This window comes from Prionailurus viverrinus, chromosome D3 (genome assembly GCF_022837055.1).
Source record: "Prionailurus viverrinus isolate Anna chromosome D3, UM_Priviv_1.0, whole genome shotgun sequence".
Lineage (NCBI taxonomy): Eukaryota > Metazoa > Chordata > Mammalia > Carnivora > Felidae > Prionailurus > Prionailurus viverrinus.
Window position 1 is genome coordinate 6,195,505 of NC_062572.1, and position 26,207 is coordinate 6,221,711.

Sequence of the window (26,207 nt, forward strand, 5' to 3'; positions counted from 1 at the left end):
CCAAAAATAAATAAATGTTGACAAAAAAAAAAAAAAAAAACAACCCTATGAGTTAGATATTGTGGTGATTTAGGTGACAAGATAGGGTTTAGATTTAAACCCAAGCACTGACCCCTCAGGAGCTTGTCGGTTCTGGTCTTGTTTATTCCACTGTGTTATGCAAATCTTCTTTGGGCCTCAGTTTCTTAATCTTGAAATAAAGAGGAGTTGGAATAGCTAGCTGATTTTGAAGGTTTTTTCCACTCTCAACATTTTGAGTCCATGAATCTGCTTGGAAAACCACCTCCCTGTTAGAAATCATTTCCTCTCCTCTCACATTTGATGTCTACACTTGCTGCCTTTGCCCCTGGCCAACCTCCGTTTTCTCTATGGCAGTGCCTGTGCTGTAGGACACGCAGGAGGGGGCACATGAAGTCCCCAGGAGAAGGCCACATAGGTCCTTGTCACAGAACACTGGGGTACTGCGGTCTGCTCAGGGCTGGGCGGCTCCTGTTGAGTCACAGGCCACAGGCCACAGGCCACGCCAGAGGCACGCAGAGACGGCGTCAGGATGGACTGGAGCTGTTCTCATCGCTGGCAGTGTGAGAGGACCTAACGTGAATGGGTTATAACTTATTCATGACTAGAGTCTAAAATAGCTTCTTATAACTAATTCACAGCTACCACGTGAGTGCTAGTGTGCTATTTTTTCGGATTCTAAAATTATTACCCTATTTCCACAGGCTTTGTGAAAAGATAAGTCTGCGATTGCCAGGAACAAAGAAATTTCCCATTTTTTAATGGTGGGGCCCTTTCCTATCAAAGATACTCCATTGCTTTTAGTCTGAGAAATGTGGTACAGGGACACTTTAAAATACTGCTTCTGGCATGTCAAGAAATTACGGGATGAGGTCATGTTCAAATCAATACTGCCGCAGTGCTTTTTGATCCATGCAATGCAATTCTTGTCGAGATCTCCACTCAGCAACATTAGGAAGCAGTGTAAAATTATCCGAAGCCCGTCTGTGATGCAGGAGTTCAGATGTGAAGGAAAAGTGGAAGTTCATTAGGCAAGAGGATGGGAGGTGGTTTGCCAAGAGCATTCCAGACGGAGGGAGCCAGGAGGGAGCCAGGTGCGGGAAGGCGCTGTGTTGGGGGAGGGGTGCGGCAGAGGGGGCTCCCGAGAGGACAGCGGTGTTGATGGAGCCCCGAGGTGACTGGTGTGGGGCGAGCCCGGGAAGGGGCAGGCCGAGCAGGCAGGGCCTCTGGGAGCGGGGGGGGGGGGGGGGGGGGGGGGGGGGGCGGGGCTGGATCCCAGGAGCATTGCAAGGATGCCAGGCGGTCAGAGCTCTGTTTGTGGATGCAAATGTGGGCAAGATCTGTGTGTGCACTTAGGAGGGACGGTACGGAAAGCGTATGTGTTTCAAAGGGGGCGAAAGCAAGTCTGACTGTGGTCCCTCCCCGCCGTAACACCTGAGGCGTGGCTTTCTGACCACCCCGGCCTCATTGCGGAGTCAGCCCAGAGGCAGAGAGGGAGCGTGGCCCTGCCTCTCAGAGTGGGCACCCGCCTGGACCCCCAGGACCGGGACACACGTGACGCCACGGGTACCTTGTTCTTTCTCCTCAGACCGGCTTAGCTGCTTCACAGCGGCTCTGGCTAGGCGCACGGTGCCCTGCCCTCAGCCAGCTTCCCGGGAAGCTTTGCCGCCGAGTCTTTTCTGCCGGACTGGAAGGGCAGCAGCGCCCTCCGGCCGTTGCCCGTCTCACCTGGAGCACGGAGAGCCTGTGGGCCCTGCCCCGGGGAGCAGTGGTGCGCCCGCGTCTGGTGCACACCCCCCGTGCAGAGGCCACCGCGAGGCACCGCGCCTGTGCCCTCCGTGTCAGAGCACCGGGTGTGGCGTGGGCAGTCCACGTGTGCGTGGAATTGAGACCCACCGCAGCCTTCGGGATTCTGGCCCGCGGAGCCTGAGGGCCCAGAGAGGCTGCGAGGCTCCGATGCGGCCTTTCCTGGTTTATGTTTTCCCTTGTTGGTGCGATATTCGCGTTTTTCCTCAGGGGGCGTGGCGAGAACAAACGACGATAAGTGACAGGAGAGCACTTGGTGCTGGTACAACTGGAGATGGCCCGTAAATAAAATGATCGTGCCACCATTTAAGCCTTAATGCCCTGAAGGAGAAGAAAGAACATCACTCTTGAATTAGGATGAGAATCGGACACGAGCTACTGACAGGCCATTTGTCCTCCTGCTGCCACAGAGCAGCCTCGGTGAGGTCGGGGCCCACGTCTCTCCAAGGACCTTCATTAAAAGCACGTTCTCACCAGGAGATGGTGTTAGCGTCCCTCCCCGCTGCGGGAGGCGGTCTTGGCCGGGTCTCCAGAACCCCTCTCTCCAGAGTTTGGAAGAGCAAGGCTTTGTCAAGCATTAATTTTCCAAACCGATAGAGTGAATAGCACATTAACAGACATTTAGTGCCTAATGACTTTACCGGGGGGGAAAAAGTGCGCGTGTGGCTTAACCTCCAGATCACGGTCAAAGCAGCCTATTCGGCAGACCTTCTGCCTTCAGCGCCTGTTCCCACCACTTCTGGAGTTCCTCTGGCGGAGCCGTGCACACCACCAGCGTGGGCCTTGCCCTGCGGCCGCCACTGTGGCCGGGCCCTCGAGTGCCGGTCCCTTGGCACCCCATCTCGGAGGCCAGCGTCCAGGCCACCCCGCCTTCGGCCGAGCCAATAACTGCGAAACTGCTGACCGCTCCCAGCGACGCTTAGAAACAAAATGGGATTTTGCCTCAAGACAAAAAGCTGCGGTACGGAGAGCCCACACTTTACAGCGTGTGCCCTTTTGACACACAAAGTGCAGTGTTGTGCAAGCCGTGCTCTCTGAATGTCGCCCTCCGTTACTGGTTGACACATCATCAAGACGGGGTGAATGCCTTTGCTCAGGCAGGATGCATTATTCATGGGCACAGACGCCCTGCAGCTTTCCCGTCAGCCATCATGCCGACCCCTCCAGGGGGGAGTCACGAACGCTCCTTCGTGTCTGTGACCCCAGAGTGTCTTAGAGATTCTGAACTAAGCCTCGCGGGACCACCTTCTTTTCTTCTTCCAGATCAGCCACGTCTCTCAGCTGTGTCTCCGTGGCCTAACCGGGATGCTTCTGTAGCTTCATTCTTGCCCGTTTACTGGAAGGATTAGGTCACGACCGTGATCACATGTCACAAGATCTAAGGATGAGAAAGTTCAAGCATCGCTTTTTGTTTAAGCTACAGCGACTCTTTGTCCTCCGGAAGTCAGTGATGTTGTTATCCTTTTGAGCTGATAGAAAATAATTTAGTAGCTTGGATACCATTTGGAGATGCGACTCGCCGCCTCGGGCCTGAGGGGGCCCACACTGTTGGTGTGTATCCAGCAACGGAGAAGGGGAGAGCGCCCGTCGGGTGAGGTGCCGTGGGGTCGATGACCCTGTCCCCCCGCTGTCGGGGCCCCGGACGGAGCGGCCGCAGCTCCCTTGCCGGCTCCGCAAGTTACATACTCTACATACATACATACATCTTCCTGTTCGCCTGGTGCGTCTTCCTCCCGAGACTGTCTGCCCACGGCAATGGGAGCTTCAAGGGCACCTTCTCATTCCTGCGCTTGCCACGGTGAACTAATGAATTACAGATCAGTAAGTACAACTCAACGCTGCTGATTCACGAGGCGATGAGACTGTGAACGGGCACATTTCGATGCTGGACAAATCCGTTTTTGAAATTTTCATGTTTCCCATTTTCTTTGAGCAAGACGTGCCTGTGAAGTTAAGCATCTAAGCGGGAAGCCCCTGGAATCAAAGGCTGCTCAGCCTGAAGGCTCCCCTGGTGCCACACCCCTACTCGAAGGCGTGGCACGTGGGGTGCCCCTGCGCCAGGCTCCGTGCACTCTGGATGGACTCAGATTGCACGGCAGGTGCCGGAGGGCAAGAGCCCTGCTGAGCGGCAAGACTGTGCTTCGAGCTGCTCTCTTACCACCCTAGGCCCGCGAGTTCCGGATCAGCTTTAAGTCGCTCTTTGTCTTCATCGGCAAGCCCCGGAAATACGGGTTCGGCGTTTTTCAGTCGCCACCAGCATCTCCCACGTCCACAGCTGACCCTGCGGCCGGGCGCTGCGCTGTGCCCCTGTCCTGCCCGGAGTGTCCTTTTGTTGCTCTGTACCTGGCTCCCTTCACCCTTCCTCCTTTACCTTCCCTTTCTCGGGCTCGCCTGCCACACGATTTCCTTCTTACCTTTCCTCTGGAGCGAAGCCGGTCGCCGGGGGGATGGAGGGAAGCTTTTCCTGGGGTGAGGACACGGGTCTTGAGTTCCAGTCATGAGCTTTTCTTAGCTGCAGAGCTGGGGTGTAAATATGTCACTGACCTTACAAGGCACAGCGATTGGTGTCACCCAACGTGGCGACAGTGCCTGGGTGTGTGGTCTTCTCCAGAGCCGTCTGTCCACAAACTGGAAGCCATCTGAGAAGTGGCGTCTCCTCTGGGAGGAACTTTGGCAAAGCAGATGAGGAAACTGCGCTCTGAGGCTGTGTATTTACCAGACCAATTTATAAGTTAATTACCCACCTTTTGTCCTTTGCGTTTTTCAGTGTCACGCAAGGCATCTTGAATTTCTTTGGTAGCTTTTCCAGAAAGACCGATAGACTTCACCTCATTTCTTGAGTTACGACAAAGGCCAAGAATCTGAGGCCCTGTGTGAGCAGCTGACGATTGAGGACTGAAAAGCCACCGCGGGCAGGGAGGCAGGGTTTGGGGACAGACTCCAGATTCCCACAGCCGCCACGTGGCTCTTTTCCCAAAGAAAGACCCGGGGTTCCTCTCAGCTCTGTGAAATCCAGAGGCTTCCGCTGGAATTCCCCCTGCCTCTTCCTCCCACCCCTCGCTTGCTTTGGCCAGCGCTCGATGCCATCTTGAGGAAATGTTGCCCCCGGTGCCCAGGCACCCGGTTTCCCACGAGGGAGCTGTGGGTGCCTAGCTCATCAGGGAAATCTTTGCCGATATGGCTGTCCTGGTCACAGTCTGTGGAAGTATAGGTGGCGTGTGGAAAGACCAGGATTTGGAATCGGGGGGTCCGGGGTTTGATGCCCCCCTTCTAGAGCTGGGCCTCATGCTGCCTGTGAGCCCCCGGTGCCAAGGGGGGCGGTCAGAGGGCAGCGTCCTCTTCCGGCCTACTCCCTGCAACCCTCAGCGTCAGGGAGGGCCGCCGGCGTCTGTGTCTCCCACAGGTCACCCGGATGTCAGCATGGCAGCCACAAACCTGGAGAACCAGCTGCACAGCGCCCAGAAGAACCTCCTGTTCCTCCAGCGGGAGCATGCCGGCACCCTCAAGGGGCTGCACGCCGAGATCAGGCGGCTGCAGCAACACTGCACAGGTACCGGGGGCCCCGCACCCCCTCCGCGGCAGGGCAGAGCGGGGACCTGTGATCCGGCCCGTCACAGACGGCGGCCGGCTCGGAAGCTGTGCCAGGCCCACTCGGGGGCAGGGTGAAGAGGGGGCTCCGCTCCCCTCCGTCGTGGACGAGCCTGCCGTTGCCGGAGCGCACTCCGGTGCCTTATTAGCTCACCCTCTCTGCCTAATGGACAGGCAACCGACATAAAGCTGCAAAGCCATCTCTCGGCATACTGAGGGCTTAGAAGATTCAGATGCGGTGGTTGGAATGGACAGTGCAGTTTGGAACCGATCCCCGAAGCGTCGCGTACAGAGCAGGCTGCTTGCTCCTTGTGGCCCCTGGCGTGTGTTTTCGGGAAGGCGGGTTTCCTCCGAGCGCGAGGAAGGACAGTTTCTGCCTTCTCACGCCTGCCCCGATGCTGCCGAGCCCTGCTCTGTCTGGGCAGGACGCGCGGGGTGATCGTGGAGGTCGGTTCTGCATTTTCAGAGCCGATGAAGGCTTTGAGAGCTACTGTAACCATACGCAATTAACGCATATGCTTTCCTTTTTAGATTTAACATATGAGCTGACACTCAAAAGTGCGGACCAGACAGGTAAGGACGTCCTCCCTGAAAGTTAATGACAGTGTCACTTCCCGTTGTGGCACATGTTGGTGCCATTTGTTTGCACTACCTACACGTGGAGAAGAAAATACACTTGCTAGGAAGAGTTGCACAAGTGACCAGAGCTTTCTAGAAAAGACGGGAAGTAAGTTTGGACCCTGAGATGTTACGAAGGGCTGTCGGCGCAGTGAGAAGGGGGAGCGGTTTTATTTTCATTTTCTTTTGATATTTGGAATGCCTGTTACAAGCTTTTCTTGATTTTCTGATTTTTCTCCAGTGAATATGTGTTCCTTCTATCATCAAGAAATACATGTAATTTAAAGAGAGACAGAGGAGAAGGAGCAGGGTCCCACCTCTTCTGTCCCTCGAGCCTCATACGGGACCTGACACAGAGCAGATGCTCCCTAAAAACTACTTGAATGAGCGACCAAATTATTGGATGGTCCCCAGAGGTCCTCTAGACTGCAGTCCCCAGAATGCTTCCCCTAAACCAGAATCCTCCAGGACCCCCAAAGAGATCAGTCTGATGGCAGCTGGGGCAGAGAAGATACAACTGGGGCCTCTGTGGCCAATGACAAACGCTCGCTCCCCAGAACAGAGTGGGGAAGTGTGCAGAATCCACACTTGAGTCAAGACACCTTTTTTTTTTTTTGAGAGAGAGAGCATGAGTGTGGGAGTGGGGCAGAAGGAGAGAGAGAGAGAGAGAGAAAATTGCCACACTCAGCGCAGAGTGGGGCTCGATCCCACGACCCTGGGATCATGACCTGAGCCAAAATCAACAGTCAGACACTCTGGTCAGACCCTCAAGGGACTGAGCCAGCCAGGTGCCCCGAGATGCCTTTCTCTAGCCTTCACGATGGCAGTTATTATTCATGAGCACGCCCAAGCCCTTGAAACAGATGCAGGCCTTTCCGTGGATCTCCGTGCATCACCAAGGATTGACTTTTCCATTCATGACACTCAGGTTACAGTCTCCTAAGTATGCCTCTCAGGGACCAACATGTCCTTTTGTCGATGAGAGGAGGGGCCTGGGGACCGGAGCCCACCCTTTGCGCCTCACTGCAGAGGCAGGATGCTCCTCACCCCCTGAAGCCCTGGACCAGGATCTGGGCCTCTGAGGATTCCGGAGAATAGGATGTCCTGCACCCCTGCCATCCACATCACAGAAATCAGTGTCCTTGGCTTCCTGCCACCTCCTGGCCAGGCTAACCTGAAGAAACACAATTCTTGCCCTGAACCCTCTCTGCTTCCAGGAGGAGGGAGCTCCTATGCCCAGTCCCTCCTCCCCTGGCCCCTAGAGAGCTCCTCAAGGCTCTCAGGCCTAAGTCCCAAAGCCCACGCAGCCTCAGCAGCAGCCTGGGCTCAAGATGACAATTGGCCCAGGGATGCCTCCTTGTGGAGGCGGTGTGACAGCTCTCAGCTGGTCCTGGTTGGGGCATCTCCCCTCCCCAGGGCTGGAAATCCCTTCTTTACCTTAGTGGATGCAGAACTTGCTCAATCTGGGGACACGGGGTGCAGACACGGGCTCCTCCACTGGAGGTTCTGATTCCGAGGGTCAGGGAGGGGACCTGAGAATGTTTTAAAAATGCCACAGTGAGGGGCACTTGGCTGGCTCAGTCGGTAGCACAGGTGACTCTTGACCTCAGGGTTGAGTTCGAGCCCCATGCTGGGTGTAGAGCTTACTCAAAAATTAGAAAAAATGCAAAAACACAAGTGCCGCGGTGACTGAGCGCTCAGGCAGCTGGGGAGATTCTGCTGCAGGCGATGAACGGGACAGGCGCAGCTTCCACGGGGAAAGAAAGACGGGACGTGCGTGCGGAGGACGTGGTGGGGCAGAGCTTCCCGTGGGAGAGTGGAAATGGTCAGGACGGGAGGTGCTGCTCCCTGGGAACAGAGGTCACCGAGGAGCAGCTGTCTGGGGTCTCAGGGAGGCAGAGGCAGGCATTCGAAGGAGCGCCCAAAAAGTTGGGGCCACCCAACATCAGTCCACAGCCCCGGATCCGCCTCCTCACGTGAGAGGTGCCCGCAGACGCCAGCTCCCACCCTGCACCGGCCCCGGGGTGTCCCTGAGCGGCTGGTTGTGGGCGCACGGTGAGGGGCCGGGGGGGCCGAGGAGAGCCGAGCGCAGGCACAGGGACACCTGCCCTCTGAGACACGATGAGAGAGGGGACCCGTGTGGCAGGAAGGGGCAGCCTCAGAGCTCTGTGCTTGGACACGGAGAGAGTCTACGTTTGGGTCTCACAATGGCACGCCGAACGGAGCGGGTGTTCGATAAATGCCACCCGAGCAGACAGCTGGATCTGCTCACAGTTTATTCCTGGGTACGTGCCGGGGTCCGAAACCCGGAGAATTGCCCGTTGTGACTTGGGCATTTTTGAGCTCTGGAGGCACGCTTTTGTGCAAGGAGCCAGAGAACTGAGAGCGGGAGGGAGCTCAGAGGCCACGTGATCCCCACGTGGGGTGGGGGCGGAGGGGGGCGGCGGGGAGGGCACGGAGATGGGGCAGGATGGAGCGTGGGAGCAATGTGCCCCCACCCCAGCCCTGCCTTCCACGCGGCCGCCCTGGGAGGTGAGGCCAGCCTAGACAGTCTCCGTGCCTCTGCTCCGGGAGGGGTGGGCGCTCAATCCTGTCCTCGGCTCATTCCTCTAGGAGATGGATCTTCCCGAAGCAGCGAACTAAAGAGAAGATGCGAGGAGCTGGAAGCCCAGCTGAAGCTCAAGGAGGACGAGAACAGCGAGCTGCTCCGGGAGCTGGAGCAGAAGGACGCCATGATCCTGGTGCTGGAGAGCACCGTCAGGGAGCGCGAGAGGAAGTACCTGGAGGAGCTGAAGCTGAAGAGCCACAAGCTGAACATGCTGTCGAGCGAGCTCGAGCAGCGCGCCGGGACCATCGCCTACCTGACCTCGCAGCTGCACGCCGCCAAGAGGAAGCTCATGAGCTCCGGCGGGACCTCGGACGGCAGCCCGTCCGGGAGCCCCGTGCTGGCCAGCTACAAGCCGGCCCCCCCCAAGGACAAGCTGCCCGAAACGCCCCGCCGCCGAATGAAAAAGAGCCTCTCGGCCCCCCTGCACCCGGAATTCGAAGAGGTTTACAGATTCGGGGCCGAGAGCCGGAAACTACTCTTGCGGGAGCCGGTGGACGCCATGCCTGACCCCACCCCGTTCCTGCTGGCCCGGGAATCGGCCGAGGTCCACCTCGTCAAGGAGAGGCCCCTGGTCATCCCCCCCATCGCCTCCGACCGCGGCTCGAGCGAGCCGCACAGCCCGGCCCGCGAGAAGCAGCACAAGGCTCACGTGGGGGTGGCCCACCGCATCCACCACGCCGCCCCGCCGCAGGCCCCGCCCGAGGTGGAGACGCTGGCGGTCGACCAGGTGAACGGAGGAAAGGCCGCGAGGAAGCACTCAGGGACGGACAGAACTGTGTGAAGCCTGCCCGGGCGACCCTTCCCCCCTGGCTGTCGATGCACTGTGATCACTACTAGGAAAACTCATCCACGCCTTTTTTTTTTTTTTCTCCAATTCCCCTGCATGCCAAATTTTTTTTCAGACACGTCAACATTCTTATTCTCCTGCTCCTTTTGCCCTGGTACTGACACCAGAATACGATCATGTCCCTGCTGCAGAATACCTATTTACCGATTGCCGTGGCCAAACACCCGTGTGCCGAATCGCTCGCTTCTAATCCCACTCCGTGTAACTTCAATGCGCTCGTGGACAAAGCACAGGCCACAGGCTGCATCACTACTCGACGTTAATGAAATCAGATAGTCAACCCGCCTAACTATACAGCCAGAGCAACACGTGCCGACCGGCCTCGACCCTCTCGCTCCAGTTCCTGGGCGGCCCGTCCAGAGCAGCCCCTGCTCCCTCCCGGAGACCCCGTAACCTCCCACCAGGCCTCCCCCGGGGCGGCCCCGATAGCCGAGCAGCTGTATGTGTCTATCGCGGGAACGAAATAAGATGATGTTACTCCTCGTGTCACCACAACCTGAATGTGTGCTCATATTTTTTGGTTAGTTTTATCCAAAATGTTCAAGATCCCAACAAACTTTATTTTCTAAACCTGCCTCTTTCTGGTTTGTGTCTTTTATTAAACTACCTGAGGGAGGAGCTGGGGGGAGGCTGGGGGAGGAGACACAGCAGGCCCCCCAGTAATTACCGCGTTCTCGCCCCGTGTTTTTTTCCCCAGGGCTCCGGCCCCAGGGGCGGGGCAGCTCTGCTTCCGGGAAGAGGAGTCCCTGTCACCCAGCCCTGCCCAGGGCTGCCCCTGGGAACGTTCTGCCCGTGACCGGCCCCCGCCCCCTGCCGGTGCTCCACCCTGCTCCTCCCTGGCGAAGTAAAGCTACTCGGCGCCTCCGGCGGGCCCGGCCGGGGCTCCGGGCTCGCCCCAGGGTGCGCAGAACGAAGGGACCCCCGGGGGCCGGTTCCGGCTGTTCTAGGTCTGCACCCACCCAACCCCACGCAGATCCAGCCAGGTCGCGGGTAGGAGCTCGTGCAGGAATTCAACACTGAGCTCAGGGCCCTCGCCCCCACCCCCACCTAGCAGGCCAGAGAGTTCAGGAAGGGGGAGGGGTGGCGGTGGGCGACTGTGGCCATCTCTGCTCTAGGCTGGCATCGTCAGCCCGGACCCCACACCCAGCAGGCCGCTCCTGCCAAAGAGAGGCGTCTGCTGAGACAGACCTGGATTGTCAATAGCACACTCTTGACATTTTCCATTAGAATTCTCACTCGTGCCAGTGGCGTGTGGGGCACTTCTGCCTAATCAATCACACATTTCCTCTGAGAAGGGAAAGAAAACACATTTCAAAATGCTCTCCAGTATTTACTTTTCAAATACGCAGAATCCTTAAAAATCGCTTCAAAAAACAAAACTGTCAGCTCAATTTATATGGAAAGAGATTAAAACGGCTGGTTTCAAATGAAAGGAGTCTCAGCATCAGCCCAGCTCCAGCCTCTCGAGGCCCCACAGAGCCGACAGGGGACGGAGCTCACAAGTGCGGGTTCCTTCGCCCAAAAGGTTAATCGGAGTTCAGGGTGAGGCACACCCCCTGCAGCACCCAGTGAGATACGTGCTTTGTGGTGAAGAGATCGGCTTCAAACACCAGGCCAACTCCCATGGCATTCCTTCTCATGGAGGTGGTGTAGACCGGTGTCCGGAAGGTGTTCTGCAAAGGAGAGGCACGTGAGGCATCCCCCATGAGCGGCGGAGGAGCTCAAGCCCGGGAAGCAGGAAGCCCAGTCTAGGTGCTGAGAGTGCGGGCGCCTCCTGCTAGGCCTGGCCGAGGCTTCAAGGGGCTTTGCGGGGCCGCCCTCCGCTGACTGCGGATGGGGCTTCGTGTAGCTACGCTCATCAGACGGGCATCCGGGCCAGGCGAGCCAGGGGGTGCCTGCTGTCCACATCAGACCTAAGTATTTTATGATTCAGGCAGTGCCCGCAGAAGGTCAAGGGAATGGAGGAGTCTCTTCCTGAAGTTAATCTGGACCACAGCTCCGAACTTGAAGCCGTGCCCCACCACCCCGGGGGGAGTCTCTGCTTACACACATTTGCATGCGTGTGTCTTCCTGGAAGGTGGCTCCACGCTGTTGTCCTGTCTTGGGGCTTCCCCCCCCCTCCCACAAAAGGCTAAGAACCTGTAAGGGTGCTTAAAGGGTAAGACTGAACTGCAATTCCCCCCCCCCCGTCCCCCCCAACCGTGCCCCCGGTGGGGGGCGGGGAGGGGAGGACGGAGCCAGGAACAGGCGTCAGCCTTCTACCTGTAGTTTGAGGCGATGGGCTTCGATGGGGATGATCTTCAGAATCGGCAGGTCGACCACCAGCACCTTTGGTTTGCTCTTGATAAGACATCCTCTTTCCACATCCCAATCAAGCACCTTCGAGATACAGTCCTGAGACGAAGCATCCTGGATATCCCGGGAAGAGCCCAGGGTTTATGTGGAGGCACCAGCCACTCTGCTGTGCACACAATGGCCCTAGGTATGTCCACAGTGCACACACAGAGGCAACTCCCTCGCTCTCCTCCCCCAGACATAGCCCAGGCCTTTGTCCAAAAGACGTGGCCGTCATTTCTTCCCTTTTCAGAAGGACACCGTAGACGCCGTGAGCCTCCCCTCCCCATGGCTTTGGCAAAGGAGACGAGGGAGAGTTGCCTCCCCCACCAGTCAGGCTTCAGGGCACACAGACCTAGACTGCTTGGGCCCCCAGGTTATAAAGACAGAAGCACCACAGCTTGGTGGTGGGCCAAGAGGGAGTGCGGAGAGGAAGTCAAAGCCTCACCGAGAAAATGGTGTCTGGGGAGCAGAACAACGCAGACACACACAGTGGCAGAGGAGAGGACAGTCACTTGCCCAGAGAGTTCCTCCGAGGCTTCAGTGACCATCCCTGAATCTCCACCGTGAACCCCATCTCTAAGCTCACTCAACAGGGCTTTTGTGGCTCACGGGTAAATGTCTTCCGACTATGGCGGCAGCACTGCCCTGGGGAACGGCAGCGTCAGTCACCAGTGTCACAAGGACTGACATTGTAATTTCATGGGTCGAACCTAGTCCAACCTGCCCTCTGGCTCCCATGCCCCCAGCCCCTCAAAGTTTCCAGGGAAGCCCTCGGGCCCTCCTTTCTCTGAACGATCTAATTCTGACCCAGGAGCCACTTCTGCAAACGAGAGGGCGAACGTGGTTCAGGTCCCTCCTGACATCAACCCCAGGTCTCGGTGTTGGAACTGGAAGAGAAACGCACGTATCGACCCCCAGAGAGATCGAGACACAGACCGTGCACACATACAGCCAATATTCGCAGCAGCCTTCCTTTCAAACCCGGCCTGGCCCATTTCCGCCCACACCATGCTTGTTCCTCTGAATGGGAGACGGCTCGGGGAGGGAGACCCGATAGGGAGCTGACCGTACCTTGTCCTGCCCGCTCGTTCACTTCATCTGCATCTTGGAACTTGGTCACTTGCGTGAACAGGGTGGAGCGGTCCAGCGGCCAGCCGTTCCTCCGGCAGGTGGCCTGCACCAGGGCCGTGAGGTAGGATTCCGGGATGTGCAGCCCCGAGAGCCACATCACGCCGGGCTCACTTTCAGTGACCTGGAAGGCAGGGGGCAAGGCGGCGGGAGACCGGGGCCGCCACCAAATGCCAGGGCCAGAGCTGACCAGAAGATCGGGTCAGGATTAAAGACACAGTTCACCTTCGAAGCAAAAAGACGGTGTCGGAACAACGGCAGCCTGTCTGGGAGAACAAGCTGAACCACCCGGTTCCAGAAGGAGCAGAGACTTAAAGAATAAAACCACGAGAGTACCAGGTCGGCTCTCCAGTGAACACTGTCATGATCTTGAGTTGGAAATGCAAAACCCAGAGGCCATAAAAGAACAGAGCGAGACATCTGACCAAATAAAAATGTAAAACTTTCTTCTGGAAGAAGTGCCATAGGCAAAAATCAAAAGATGCTGACAAGCTGGGGGGAAACACTTGCAACACCAGCAGACCAAGGGCCCATCTCCTGGATACACAAAGAGCTCTCAAACATCAGTTTAAGAAGATAGAGAACTTGATAAAAATGAAATCAAGACACGAAAAGACAATTCACAGAAAAAACATGAAACAGCTATATGTGTGTAAGATATGCTCAGCCTCACCATAACTCAAGAAACGCACACCTAAATATATGAGCGTTTACCTATCAGGAAAAAAAGATGCAAAATATTAAGAACACACATGGTGCAGCAAGGGGAGGAAATAATCGTGTTCACTCGCTGTGGCTTCCACTTCTCTAGAAGACAATGTGACAAGAGCTGTTAGAATGTAAAATGCACATTGGGGTGCCTGGGCGGCTCAGTCAATTAAACATCTGACTTCGGCTCAGGTCACGATCTCAAGGTTCGTGAGTTCGAGCCCCGCATCAGGCTCTGTGCTGACAGCTCAGAGCCTGGAGCCTGCTTCGGATTCTGTGTCTCCCTCGCTCTCTGCCCCTCCCCCACTCGTGCGCGCGCTCTCTCTCTCTCTCAAAAATAAACATTAAAAAAAATTAAAAAGAATGCAAAACGCACACACTGAGACCCAACACTTCCGCTGTAGGGACCTACCTGTGAAATATACTCATGTGCATCCAAAGTTACGTGCGCCAGAATGTTGTATTGGCAAAATAGAGGGGGGGGGAACCCCAAAGGGAACCACCCAAATGTCCAGCAGGCGAAAGGACATGGAATATCTGTAAAATGGAGTCCCCTTAAAAGAATAAGGTCGACCTAAATGCCCTTCAATGGACAGTGGCCAAGATGGACTCTGAGACGAACAAATCAAGTTGTGCATAATAGGCTTCAAAGTCTTAAAAACAAAAAGAAAAGGAAAAAAAAAAAGATACAGGTATGCTTGTAGAGTCAGGAGCCATTTCTCGAGCACCCAATCACCGCTAATAGAAGGTACCTCCGGGGCGCCGGAGAGGGGTTGGAGGTGGTTGGGGAGGGGGGTGGTCCAGGCTGAGCCTCGAACTGACGCACAGACTGTGGTCTCTCACTTACCCACGATGTGTACTGGCTGAACCGCCGCAGGAAGTAGGGCATCCAGTTTCCAAGGGACTTTAATGTGTCAGGGGCCAGCTTTCTCCAGATACTAGGGATTTGCCCGAGGAAGAGAGATCTGGCTACGTCATCTAACTCGTTGCTCATTCCAACTTCTCCGGCCAAGGCCTGTTCGCAGAATCAAGAGCGGTCAGGCAAGACTGTGGGAAAACCGGGTACCGCGTGTAGGCAGAGGTCTGCACACGAGGGGCGTGCTCACCCTCTGAAGTTCAGCCAGAGACCTGGACATCCGTGTGACGAGCTTGTTGAAGCGCTCCAGCTCCTGCAGAAGCACCACCGAGGTGGGGGAGAGTCCCACCCCGAGGTGCTTCCTGACCTGGTCCAAGTCAAAGATTCGGGGCATCTTGTTCTCTATGTCCTTGGCAACATGGCCAATGTAATCATCTCGGCTGATGCCGCTGCTGGATTCCCCTAAAACCAGGACACGTTTTAGGGAGAGCAAGGCATCTGAGGGTTAGGACAGGGGCGTCCTGAGCCTTCTGGTTCTAGGAAAGGCATCGACGCTACAGAAACCACAAGGACCAATAGCCCTCTGGGCCAACAACGCCCTTCCACTGTAACCACGCTAGTTTGGTCCCCGCGGCCGACTTTACCTGTCTGAGGCTGCAGCTCCAGCAGGTGAGTCCACATGTCTCGAGCCGCCTGAGTGTAATATCCAATCTCGGCATTGGAATGAAGACCAAACACTTCGGGTGTGTTGGTCAGCGGGAGGGCCTCTATGGCTTCTATAATCGGGACGGAGAGGACACCGTCACACAGCCCTCAATTTCTGCGGCTGCGTGGCCTCAACATCCCCAGATACGCAAAACTAATTTCCACTGCGTAGTGGGTGGCGTGTTTTTAAATACAAATTCCATACTACCACGCCCCATCCGGCTCCGTGTTTATTTCTTATGACAAAAATGGCTCCGTGAGCTTCCTGGGGCCCACTCTGCCCTTCAGGCAGAATGTGGCCTATTTGTCATCACCCCAGGATGGGGAAATCTAAACTAACTCCATCAGCGCTGAGGCTACAAAGAACTTGCTGGGCCCCCTACAAAACATAACGGAGCACGCCCACCAGCCAAGGATCCCCCCAGGAGAGGGGTCAGAAGAGCCATCAAGCCAACCACAGAAAACAGAACAGCTGAGATGTACGGTCGGTCTCCCTTAGAAAAAACTTCTAACATATATTTTGATGCCTGAGAAATCTCACCAACAAATTTTTCCTTCTCATCACCGGCGGGGATTTTATAGTCCACCTCCTTATTCCGGAAGAAGTGGAATGGCTGGAAAGTGTCAAAAATGAAGTCTCCCAGGTACTCGTCCATGTAGATGGTCAGGATGCGCCGATCAAAGCTGTCGATGGCCCGTCCTCCATACATGACCTGAGTGACCGAGAGCAAGAGCTGGCCGGGAACCCAGGACCCACCTGAGACCTGATGTGCCCTCGGTGGGGGGACTCCTGCTGGCCGGGCTGCTGTGCAGCTCAAACCATGTTGATCACATGCCTTTGGCCCACTGTGCACAAGAGGCTTGTGCAACTTTGTGGGGTCCTGGAAGCCAGTGTGCCATTTGCAAAATCCCCAAAACGTAGTGAAGAGACAACAAAACAACAAAGAAGCCAGCCACCACTTTGGCCTTGGGAATTGGTGGTGCCCCTGCGTGAGCACATGCAGGCCACGGGGGAGGCATTCCCACACGGCCTGTCTAAAGTCGTGGTCTCCAGGGTAGCCCTCCACGCCCACCGACCGGGAGCGAGGCTACGACGACATGCCTAAGGCATGGCGAGGAGGGGAACTGCCAACCCCCCAGAGAACACGGCCCCCAGGATGATGAATCCAGAACCTCCATCTGGACGGAGCCCACTTAGGAGAAAGACGATCGGGTGATGAGCCAGCAGAATTCCACAGAGACCTTGCAGCTGACACGCAGCAGAAGCAACAGGGGAATCACCAAGGTCTCAGAGGTCACTGATAAGGGCACCAGGCCACAGCCCAGCTCCAGCCCTGGGAGGCAGTCCACGATGGGTCCCCCAAGACACTCCTACCTCTCCAATCAGGTACTTGAGGCTGCCCCACGGGATCCTAGGGTCATGTTGCTGGAAGGCTTTTGTTAAGTATGTGTTCAGAATCTCCATGCAGACCTTAAAAGACGAGGGACAGGCACGGTTGTGCTCCAGCCCACAGAGTCGCTCACGTTCTGACCCTCTCCTCAAGTGTGGGCAGGAACACTGCGGCCGTTCACAACTCAGAGAAGGGGTGGGGGTGACACAGGCCGGCAGAGGAGGAAGTTTCTTGGGAGAAGCAGCAGCCACTGCGTCCTAACCTGGAAGTCAGACTCATTGAAGTCATAGTACACGTTCCACCCAATCTTCCCGAACTTTCTCCTCTCCAGCACCACCGCGTGGAAGAACGCCAGCACGTAGACCAGGGACTTGAAAGCCGGATGCGGACACTGCTCCAGCATGTCAGGAGAGATCTTGAAGTAAGTCGCTCTCATGTTGAGTTTCAGCCCGTTGGGTGGCTCCGTAACAACCTGTCAGAAGAGAAGACAAATCGTGACGGAAACCGCAGACCCACGAGTCCAGCTTTGAAGAGGGCGCAAAATGTAGACACCTGGGCTTTCCCTCCATCCCTGCGTGGCCATCTCTCCTGCTCCCCAGGCAGCAAAAGTCTCTTATAAGGACCCGGGCAAAGAAGATAAGGGACCAGATGTGGTTCTGACTCCCGCTCATCAGATGACCCAGAGAAGTGAAAGAAGCCCGTGGGAGCTTCAGATGCAAAACGGACGTCACCAAGTTTTCCCTCTATCTGCCCCAGGTGACAGATGACAAAATCTTGCCACACAAAACTTGTCTGGGGAGTAAGTTAAATGGGGCGTGTAAACCACTAGAGAAGTGCAGCTGAGGGCGGGCCTGTCATCGAAGAGAAAAAGAAGGTTTCATAAATGTGAAGTCCAGGAAAACGAACCTAGGTATTATTTTGGATACATGCAGAAGGAAGTGGTAAAGACAGGCCTGAGAGTCATAACTGTCACGCGGTACGGGACAGTGCTTGTCTCTGAAGAGAGAGGGAAAGACGGAACTGGAAAGGGTGGCCGTGAAGGTCTGGCTGCGTTTTAGGTTTACTTCCAAGCACGCGCTCGCTCGCACGCACACACGGACGGCAGAATGGTAGCGATCTGAGGAACAGGGCTGTGGGGACGGGTGTTTGTCCTGAACCAAACCTTCAAAGACTTCTGCAGAATCCCAATGGGGAAGCCCCTGGTGGGGTCTGTGGTGAGCCACAGGCGGAAGTCTGGGTGGGGTTTGCTGATCCTCTCCAGGGACTTCTCCAGATCTTTCAGCCAGCGGACCAGGAGATGACAGTTCTGCAGCATCAGCCACTGCCCGCGGGCCACCGCCGTCTCCAGCAGCTGTAGGGCCAGCTGCACCGACGGAGAGAGAGAGGGGAGGAGTTGGTGTCCCAAAGCCACACTGAGCCCGTGCTCTCCCAGAAACCTGCTCCGAGCCCCCAGGAGGGCCCACTCCAGGAGAGGCCACAAAGAAGCCGGTGACCCAGGAGCTACGGGGGCTGCCCTCAAAGAACCCATCTCTGAGGATCCCTCAGGGCCGCCTGAGCCACACAGCCGGTCCCGACCTGGAAGATGAGCCAGCACGTTGCACCCGCCGGCCCCCCTCAGCCCCCAGAGCTCCAGGTTCTCGGAGGCCGGCACGCTGACCGCCTCTGCGGCCAGGCCGCGGGGGCAGTGACCACCCTGACCCAAAACAGGGATGTCCGGAGACTGGAATAGAGGATGACTACGTGTGAAGGGACTCTGGAAGCAACAGAGCAGCACAGCGGCCAGCAAGGCCGGGTGGTGACAGCATGCCCGCTCCAGGACCACACCACTGCCCGCCTGCCGCTCAGGGGACGGGAACTGCGCCCAGCTCACTCACCCCGGGGACCTCGCCCAAATTTAGAGCTTATTCCTTCCAACAACTAATTACCTTTTCTTGACCTTGACCCATGGCGAGGAATTTGAGGCGGTTTCCTCCAAAACCGCTGCGCTCGGCTAATTTCATAAGGTCACCGGCAGGGTCAGAGCCGGGACTGAGGATGAACACGATGGGCGAGGTCGGAGTGCTCTGCTCAAAGATGGCCTCGAAGCTGATCATCGGGGGCTGCACGTACCTGGCAGAGGGAACAAAGCGGGGACTCTCGCAGAGGACAGCCACGGCGTGCTCGCCTCGCCGCCTCCAGAACCTTCTGGTTGTTCTTCGGGTACAGCTCCCACCGGGTTACAGTCCATGTTGACGCACATGTCACACAAGAGGGTGAACCCCTGGGCGACGCGGGCCCTGCTGTGTCCCCCTAGCACAGCCAGGCACATCCATGGGGGTGCCACCTGACGGGGGGGCCTTCCAGGCGGACGTCCCCTCGGCACAGGACCCAGAGGCTCCACGCCGACAACGCCACAGGCGTGTCCTGAATGGCCCACTTCTCAAGATTTGAAAATTAGTTACCAACACATCAGGCCTGGGAGACTTCGTGTAGGAATCCAAATTTCTAGCTTCTTTCAAAGAGTCAGAGGATCCAGCCACTCTGGACCCCCCTTGTCAGCTGGTGTCGGTCCAGCTAAGGGGCAGCTGCCCCTGTGAACCAGGACTTGACCTCTCCGAGCTGCCACAGTCCCCACCCAGCCTGGCACACTCATTTCCATCACCTGCCGGCCATGAAGGCACGTTTGGGTTTGCAGCCCCAAATTATACGACTGACTTCGGTTCTGGAGCTGTGCCGTCCAGTATGGAAGCCGGTAGGCACGTGTGGCTATTGGGCACTTCAAGTGTGGCCGGTCCAAACTGAGAGGTGCTGTAAGCGTAAATTCACACAAGATTTTGAAGACTTAATACCAAAAACAAACCCCCCCCAAAAAAATCACGTAAAATATCTTGATAATATTCGTATTAATTACATGTCAAAATAATAATATTTTAACATATCAGGTCAAATAAAATGGTATTAAAATTACCTTTATCTGTTCCTTTTTGAATGCGGCTCCTAGAAAACTCCACGCGTGTGTCTCACCTGGTATTTCTCCTGAACGGAGCGGTACGAGGGTGACCACAGAAGAGCGCTCAATGACAGGGCGGTGGCAGTTCCCTCGGAAGCCGGCCCATCGCTGCCGTCTGTGAGTTCAGGCTGGGGGGAGGGGCGCGGGGGAGGACCCCACAGAAGGGCCGAGCAAACACAACAACGCACTTACTTCTCTCCCATGGTTAGAGTCACATAGTCGGTCACCGCCCGGTACACCCGATCCACGCGGAAGCAGCGCAAAATAAGCAACTTCTGGAAAGGGGTGATGCTGCTATCGTAACCCAAGGGGAATGGAAACTGCTCGAGGGAGTCCAGGTCGTACCACTGGGGAAAGCAAAAGACACGGGTGGTGGCGTCAAAGCAGAAGCGCTAGAGCCTCCATTTTTCTGTGAAGGTCCCAAAAGCCACTGTAAAGGAATGAAATCTTTAGAAGCATGCACCTCCGGTCACTTCTAGACAGCTCTGTCATTTTCTACCTCCTGCTCCAAAACTAAGAACTTCAGGAAGGGAGGGACTGAATCGTTTTCACTGTTGAGTCCTTAGTGCCCGTCAAGGATTGTGCTCCACGGTAGGTGCCTATTTCTCAGATGGGTGGACGGACAGAAGGACAGTTGGATGGTTCTCCCGCAACGCTAGCTGAACTAGATAAAGGAGAATTCAATCAAGCGCCATGGAGGGTGAGAACGACACTCTGAGTGAGTCCCACAAAGGAGTCTCTTCTTGCTCACAAAGAGGCTATGGTTTGGGTCTCAAGATGACTGATTCGCAGGGAAGGGAAGGAGGAGAGACAGAACGTGATCTCACCTCCTGCCAGACAGCGGGATGTTTCTCAACATCATCGGGAAGATTCCCAAAGGAGTCCGAGAACATTTCTGATAAAAGCATGATATCTTCCCATCCCTGGTCAGACAACCAAGCACAGGGCTTTTTCCGGTGGCTTTTCTCCAGGGAAATGTTTCCTGATCACGACAGAAGAAGAGAAGTAAGCGGCTGGCAGTAACATGCCGGGAAGAGTGAGCAGCTCAGTGCTTTCACTCCTCCCGCTCCAGGGAAGAATCCTCGTCTCCAGCAGGGACTGGACAAGGCAGGAGGTGAGCTTGGCTTGCCTCCCCTCGGCCCGGGACCCCAGCCGGGCAGCTCAGCGTGACTGCCGGCCTCAAGGCAGCCTTCTGAGGCTGGAATATTTAGGAAAGCGGGGCTGTTGGAAGCCAAGTTCCAAGGAGAGTTTTTGTTATTATTGTGGTTTGTGTTAATGAACTTAGATGTGTGCGTGGGCAATGTGGGCCAAGGGAGTTGGGAAGAATGAAAAAGGGGACACATTTGTCACCTTTTAAGAAGAAGTCTAATTCTTCCTGCGGGACTCTGCCTTCCGCTTGCTCTATCTTGATCGTCATATTGAAAGAGAAGAGTAACTTGTGCCTCTCAAACAGCCCTGGAGGGAAACATCAGAGGGTACGGATAAAGCCAATTTGCTTTAAGAAAAGGAGTTTGTTATGCACACCAGCCTCGAATGTAAGAGAGATGAAATGAAACAAGGGAGCAGCGCACCTGCATCTGGCCCTCTCTGCTCTGTGTGTCCACGGCCGTGCGAGCGTAGACGCTACGGGCTCAGCTCGCAGGTGGTGCCCAAGGGCCAGCTGCGATGGCGCTTGCTCCTGCGCGTGCGCAACGGCCCTATCTACGGCGGCACCTGCCACGCCGGCCCGGGAAGCGCAGGGCAACGGGGGGACCGTGTGATAGAAGTCCAGAGCCACCTTCTCGATGGAAAACTGGCCGTTCGCCTAACTCTAAGTGCAAGTTCTTGTCTGTTACAGTCTAGAAGAGGTGTTAGCAAGCTTCCTACAAAAGGCTAGGTAGGAAGTATTTTTGACTTTTCAGGCTAGACGGTCTGTGTAGTAACGATTCGTCTGCCATTACAGCAGGAAGGGGTCCCAGACCGTATAGGCGTAAGTGGGCACAGCTGTGTTCCAACAGCACATTATTCACAAAAGCGGGCAGTGAGCCAGATCTGGCCTGCTGGTCACGGTTTGCCAGCCCTCCGCTGCGGAGCAAGCACATCCCATCCACAGATTCTTTACTATTGGTAGAGGGATGCTAAATATTAAAGTTCTTCTTTGTAAAAACAGAAGAAATGTGTTCTTGGGGAAGGGACTTGAATTCTACTCTTCTGTGTGCTGCAGGTGTTGGCCACTTAAACAAGCCCTGGAGGAACGACAGTCCTCAACCTTTTTCCTGCCCAGCTGCTATGGGCTGAATTGTGCATCGCCCCCCCCCCCCCCCCCCCCCGCCAAATCCACATGTTGAAGTTCTAACCCCAGTGCCTTGGAATGTGACCATATTTGGAGATGGAGCCTTTAAAGAGGTGCAGTCAGGGGCGCCTGGGTGGCTCAAGCCGTTGAGCATCAGACTTCAGCTCAGGTCATGATCTCACAGTCCATGAGTTCAAGCCCCACATCAGGCTCTGTGCTGACAGCTCAGAGCCTGGACCCTGCTTCGGATTCTGTGTCTCCCTCTCTCTCTACCCCTCCCCCATTTGCATTCTCTCTCTCTCTCAAAAATGAAATTAAAAAAAAAAACATAAAAAATTTAAAAAAATAAAGAGGTGCAGTTAAGTGGAGGCCGTGAGGATGGGGTCCCATCCAACCTGACTCACGTCCTCAGCAGAAGGGATCTGGACACACAGACGCCAGAGGTGCACACGCACAGAGCGCATTTGTCCTAATCAGTGCAGAGGTGCTCACCTGTGCACCCGTAGTTATAGATGTTGAAGGTCAGTGTGTCCATAATGTTCTTTAGTCGCTTCATGAGAATGGAATCGGGCAGCGACTTCTTAAGTGACAAGCCAAAAACGTCCAGGAAGGCGATGAGGGAGTACTGGTACATGGCGTTCACGAGGGCCATCTCGGACAGCACGAAGAACAGGATGGCCCCCCTCCTGGCGGCCGGCCGGTAGCCGTCCCGCAGCCTGTCGATGTCCAAGGCCGTCTTCTCTGCCAGCTTGAGCTTCTCCGACACCTAAAGAAAAGATGAGCGTCGCCATGGAAACAGGGAGACAGACACCCACAACCAGGATGACTTATGAAATGGGCAAGAAAGCAAGGGATGCACGGGGCGCCTGGGTGGCTCCATCGGTTGAGTGTCCAACTGCTGATTTCGGCTCAGGCCATGATCTCACAGTTAGTGAGTTCGAGCCCTGCATTGGGCTCTGCACTGACAATGCGGAGCCTGCTTGGGATCTTCTCTCTCCCCCTCTCTCTCTGCCCCTCCCCTGCTCTCTCTCTCTCTCTCTCTCTCTCTCAAAATAAATAAATAAAACTTAAGAAAAGCGTAAGGGATGCCAAGAGCGGGGGGGGGGGGCAGCAAGAAAAGCCACGCAGCACCCACAGGGGTTTGAAAAGCACCTGCCTGGACGTCTGTGGCTGGATGCCCCCGCACCTGTGCCCTCTTCCTCTTCTTTTTGTTTTTAAATTTTTGAGAGAGAGACAACAAGTGGGGGAGGGGCAGAGAGAGGCGGGGGCAGGGGATCGGAGGCAGGCTCTGAGCTGTCAGCAGAGAGCCTGACACGGGGCTCGAACTCACGAACCACAAGATCATGACCTGAGCCGAAGTCAGACGCTCAACCGACTGAGCCGCCCAGGCGCCCCGTGCCCTGTTCTTCTAATAACAGTACTGACTTGAACTTGGGAGACTCCAACGTCCCCCTTTCATTCCAAACGTGGCGTCCACCCCAACGCCAGGAGAGGAGCATATAACCCAGACCCAAGCAGTCCACACACCACAAACCAGGCTGTGGGACCGGTTTGGGGTGGGGACGTGACTTAAATGGCTCTGGGGAACCTTCATGATAGGGACAGGTAAAGATTCCCACTCTTCCCTTTGGACCCGAACCTGAGGGGGCATGAGGCCACACCCACCTTATAACCATGAGGGGGGCTTGGCCCATGGGGAGGCAGAGAATGAAGCCAACCCAACAAAAGGCCCAGCCCAGAAATGGAGAGAAACTGAGTCCTAATGATATGTTTGGAGTCCTGGATCCAGGCCTGCCTGAAGCCATCCCTGGGCTTTGTTTTCTAAGCTAATAAATTCCCTTTTGACTTAGGCCAAGTAGGGCTGGGTTTTCTATCACTGTCGACTGAAAGAGGCTGGCCTGATGCACAAGGGTCCCTGGGAACACGTCTAGGGCTCCCCTCCCCTTTGCACACCCCAGCAGAGGTGGCCTGTTCTCATCACACAAATCCTCAGGTGACTAGGAGCCCAAATCTGACGACAGCACAGGTGGAGATCCCCCCTCCCCCCCCTCACCGCCTCAGCTTCTAAGACCCGGGAATGAGGCCCTGAGATCATGCAATCCAATTTTCTCCTTTGGAGACATTTTTCCTTTTCTCCTCTCTCCTCTGGCGCTCCCAAAGGCGCGTCCGGGACCACACCCGCCCCCCACCAGCCCCGGCTCAGTGCATTTGCCGTGCGGTTCGCACCTCCATGGCTTTGGATTTCGTCTCCTCCAGGGTCTGCACCAGCTCCACGTTGTCCAGCATGTTCCCCGTGGAGGTCGCCAGTTCCCGAAGGAGGGAGTCTTCCAGATCCTTCAGCAGGTTCTTGTTCTCACTCGTCTCCTGGATGAGGTGCTCCCGCTGCTCCTCCAGCTCGCGCCTCTCGTAAGCCACCAGCACGCTCAGCAGCTGGTCCTCGAGCCCCTTCAGTGTGACTGGGGAGCGAAGGGGGGCCGTCACTGCGGGGCACCCCGTCTCCTCGCCTGCTGCGCGCTTGCGCCCGGGACAGGCTGGGGCTGCGTCTGAGCCAGCCCTTTGGGAACTCGAGGACTCGGCCCTGCCGTCACCCTAAAGCCACGGGTCAAAACCGTCAAAACAACACGGAGACGCTGCCCACCCTGCGGAGGACAAGAGTGTGTGTGGGGGGTCCCAAAATAAATACTGGGGGGCCAGAGTGGAAAGCACACCCAACGTAATTAACCGATTTACGCAGGTGCAGGCCAACCCGAGAAAACGGGAGAAACGGCACTCGTTCCCTGACAGAACTCAGCCAAGAGGAAGGGCAGAAATCCAAAATCATGCCGCATACTTCAGTGCACCGCACGGAGTAACTTCCGGCCCCAGCACAAAAGGGTCTCGCCCCACTCCGGGTGTGGGTACCTGGGCCCGTGGTCCAGACTCGGCACGCCCCAAGACACGTACCCCGCTGCCTTCCTAGGGGCGCCCAAACCTTCATCACCAAGAACCGACCAGTTGCGATCTGGCTAGGAGCGAATGACCTGGGGTCACCTAACGAAACGGCGTCCCCTGAAAGCTCTGGTCCCCAGTTGTGGTCTCCGTGGTAACCACCCTAATTCGCCACTGAGGTTCTGTACATCCTTACCGGTGTAGTTGATGACCATGGCTTTCCCAAACACAGACGGGCTGTATCTGGGATTGGCCAGCTTGGTGTTTAGGTACAGTCTGAAATTTGAGTCGTAATCCACCTCCTTATCCCCCAGGATGATAAACTGCCGTCCTTGGGAGACTCTGATATTCTTTTCTAAGACGTTATCGATCACCGGATCGATGTACTCGTCCACGTCGTGGAACAGGAAAGGGGTCCCATACTTTATGGCCATCTCCAGCTGCTTGAGGAAGTCGGGGTCATTGAAGGAAGCAACCTGCAAGACGGAGGTAGGCACTGAGAGCTGTGCCCTCGGCAACTGTGCAGGGAGAGCGCCTTGCCCTTCGGAGGGGGGAGGGGACATGCCGGTGCCTGGGGGGTGGAGGGAACCAGAGGGGAGAAAGAACGGGAGAGAAGCAAAGCGTGAGACCCGCAGAAGCCAGAAACCCCTTAGGTTCAGGCTCTGAGCAGCCCAAAGTGATCACGAGAGATTCTCCTTCCGTCTCACAGAAGAAGAGTCGGCAGAAATCTTTCTTTCACTCGCCTCTTTGCTTCACCTCCCTCCAACCTCATGAGGGCTTTGCTAGCTCTTTCCTCAAAACGTCTGGGAAAACTCCTCCTCTCTTCTAGCCCCCGGGGCCTCCCTCTCCTTTTCCCTTCACCTGCTTTCATTATGTTCACTAACTTGGCCTCCCCCCCTCCCCTAAGCTGGAATCCCCCCCCCTTTAAGTGGGAGCATGGTGGCAGGGGTGGGGCTGGGGGCTACGTGGGGCTGGTTCAGGACCCCGGCAGGCTGAGGGAGGAAGAGGAAACTCAAGAAGCATCTCCTCATTAATATTTATCTCGGGGGCACCTGGGTGGCTCAGTCGGTTAAGCATCCAACTTCGGCTCAGGTCATTTTCAAGCTCAGGTCAGATTCGTGGGTTCGAGCCCCACATCAAGCTCTGTGCCGACAGCTCAGAGTCTGGAGCCTGCTTCAGATTCTGTGTGTGTCTCTCTCTCTGCCCCTGCCCAGCTCACACTCTGTCTCTCTCTCTCAAAAATAAACATTAAATAATAATAATAATAATAATAATAATAATAATAATTGTCTCACCATAGCTATGTGTGTATCTTAGAGGCAGACACTCCCCCCAACAGCCTGTACATACTTGGGAGCAAGGACCAGGAAAAAAAAATAAGGAAAAAGTAATTTCAATTTCAGCAATT

At 55.9% G+C, this 26,207-nt stretch overlaps 3 protein-coding genes across 5 annotated transcripts in view; 1 reads left to right on the forward strand and 2 right to left on the reverse strand.

Moving 5' to 3' along the window:
• Positions 1-2,665, reverse strand: part of LOC125149327 (5E5 antigen-like) — a 64,579-nt gene extending 61,914 nt beyond the window's left edge. The window contains exon 1 of the mRNA XM_047828205.1: positions 2,533-2,665. Coding sequence (XP_047684161.1) covers positions 2,533-2,665 — 133 coding nt within the window. The remainder of the gene's footprint in view (positions 1-2,532) is intronic.
• CCDC92 (coiled-coil domain containing 92) overlaps positions 1-10,059 on the forward strand; it is a 31,485-nt gene extending 21,426 nt beyond the window's left edge. For all 3 annotated transcript variants that reach the window (XM_047826685.1, XM_047826683.1, XM_047826684.1), the window contains exons 2-4: positions 5,228-5,374; positions 5,944-5,985; positions 8,644-10,059. In XM_047826685.1, the coding sequence (XP_047682641.1) occupies positions 5,245-5,374; positions 5,944-5,985; positions 8,644-9,419 (948 nt within the window). In that variant the 5' untranslated portion in view covers positions 5,228-5,244 and the 3' untranslated portion in view covers positions 9,420-10,059. The remainder of the gene's footprint in view (positions 1-5,227; positions 5,375-5,943; positions 5,986-8,643) is intronic.
• Positions 10,060-10,810: 751 nt separating this feature from the next.
• Positions 10,811-26,207, reverse strand: part of DNAH10 (dynein axonemal heavy chain 10) — a 147,762-nt gene continuing 132,365 nt past the window's right edge. Inside the window, 18 exon segments of the mRNA XM_047826686.1 lie at positions 10,811-11,158; positions 11,748-11,858; positions 11,860-11,894; positions 12,894-13,074; positions 14,506-14,673; positions 14,765-14,976; positions 15,159-15,290; positions 15,761-15,932; positions 16,595-16,690; positions 16,873-17,082; positions 17,773-17,973; positions 18,536-18,719; positions 19,792-19,946; positions 20,427-20,581; positions 20,950-21,054; positions 22,364-22,637; positions 24,098-24,327; positions 24,996-25,275. Of these exon segments, the coding sequence (XP_047682642.1) occupies positions 11,012-11,158; positions 11,748-11,858; positions 11,860-11,894; positions 12,894-13,074; positions 14,506-14,673; positions 14,765-14,976; positions 15,159-15,290; positions 15,761-15,932; positions 16,595-16,690; positions 16,873-17,082; positions 17,773-17,973; positions 18,536-18,719; positions 19,792-19,946; positions 20,427-20,581; positions 20,950-21,054; positions 22,364-22,637; positions 24,098-24,327; positions 24,996-25,275 (3,048 nt within the window). The 3' untranslated portion in view covers positions 10,811-11,011.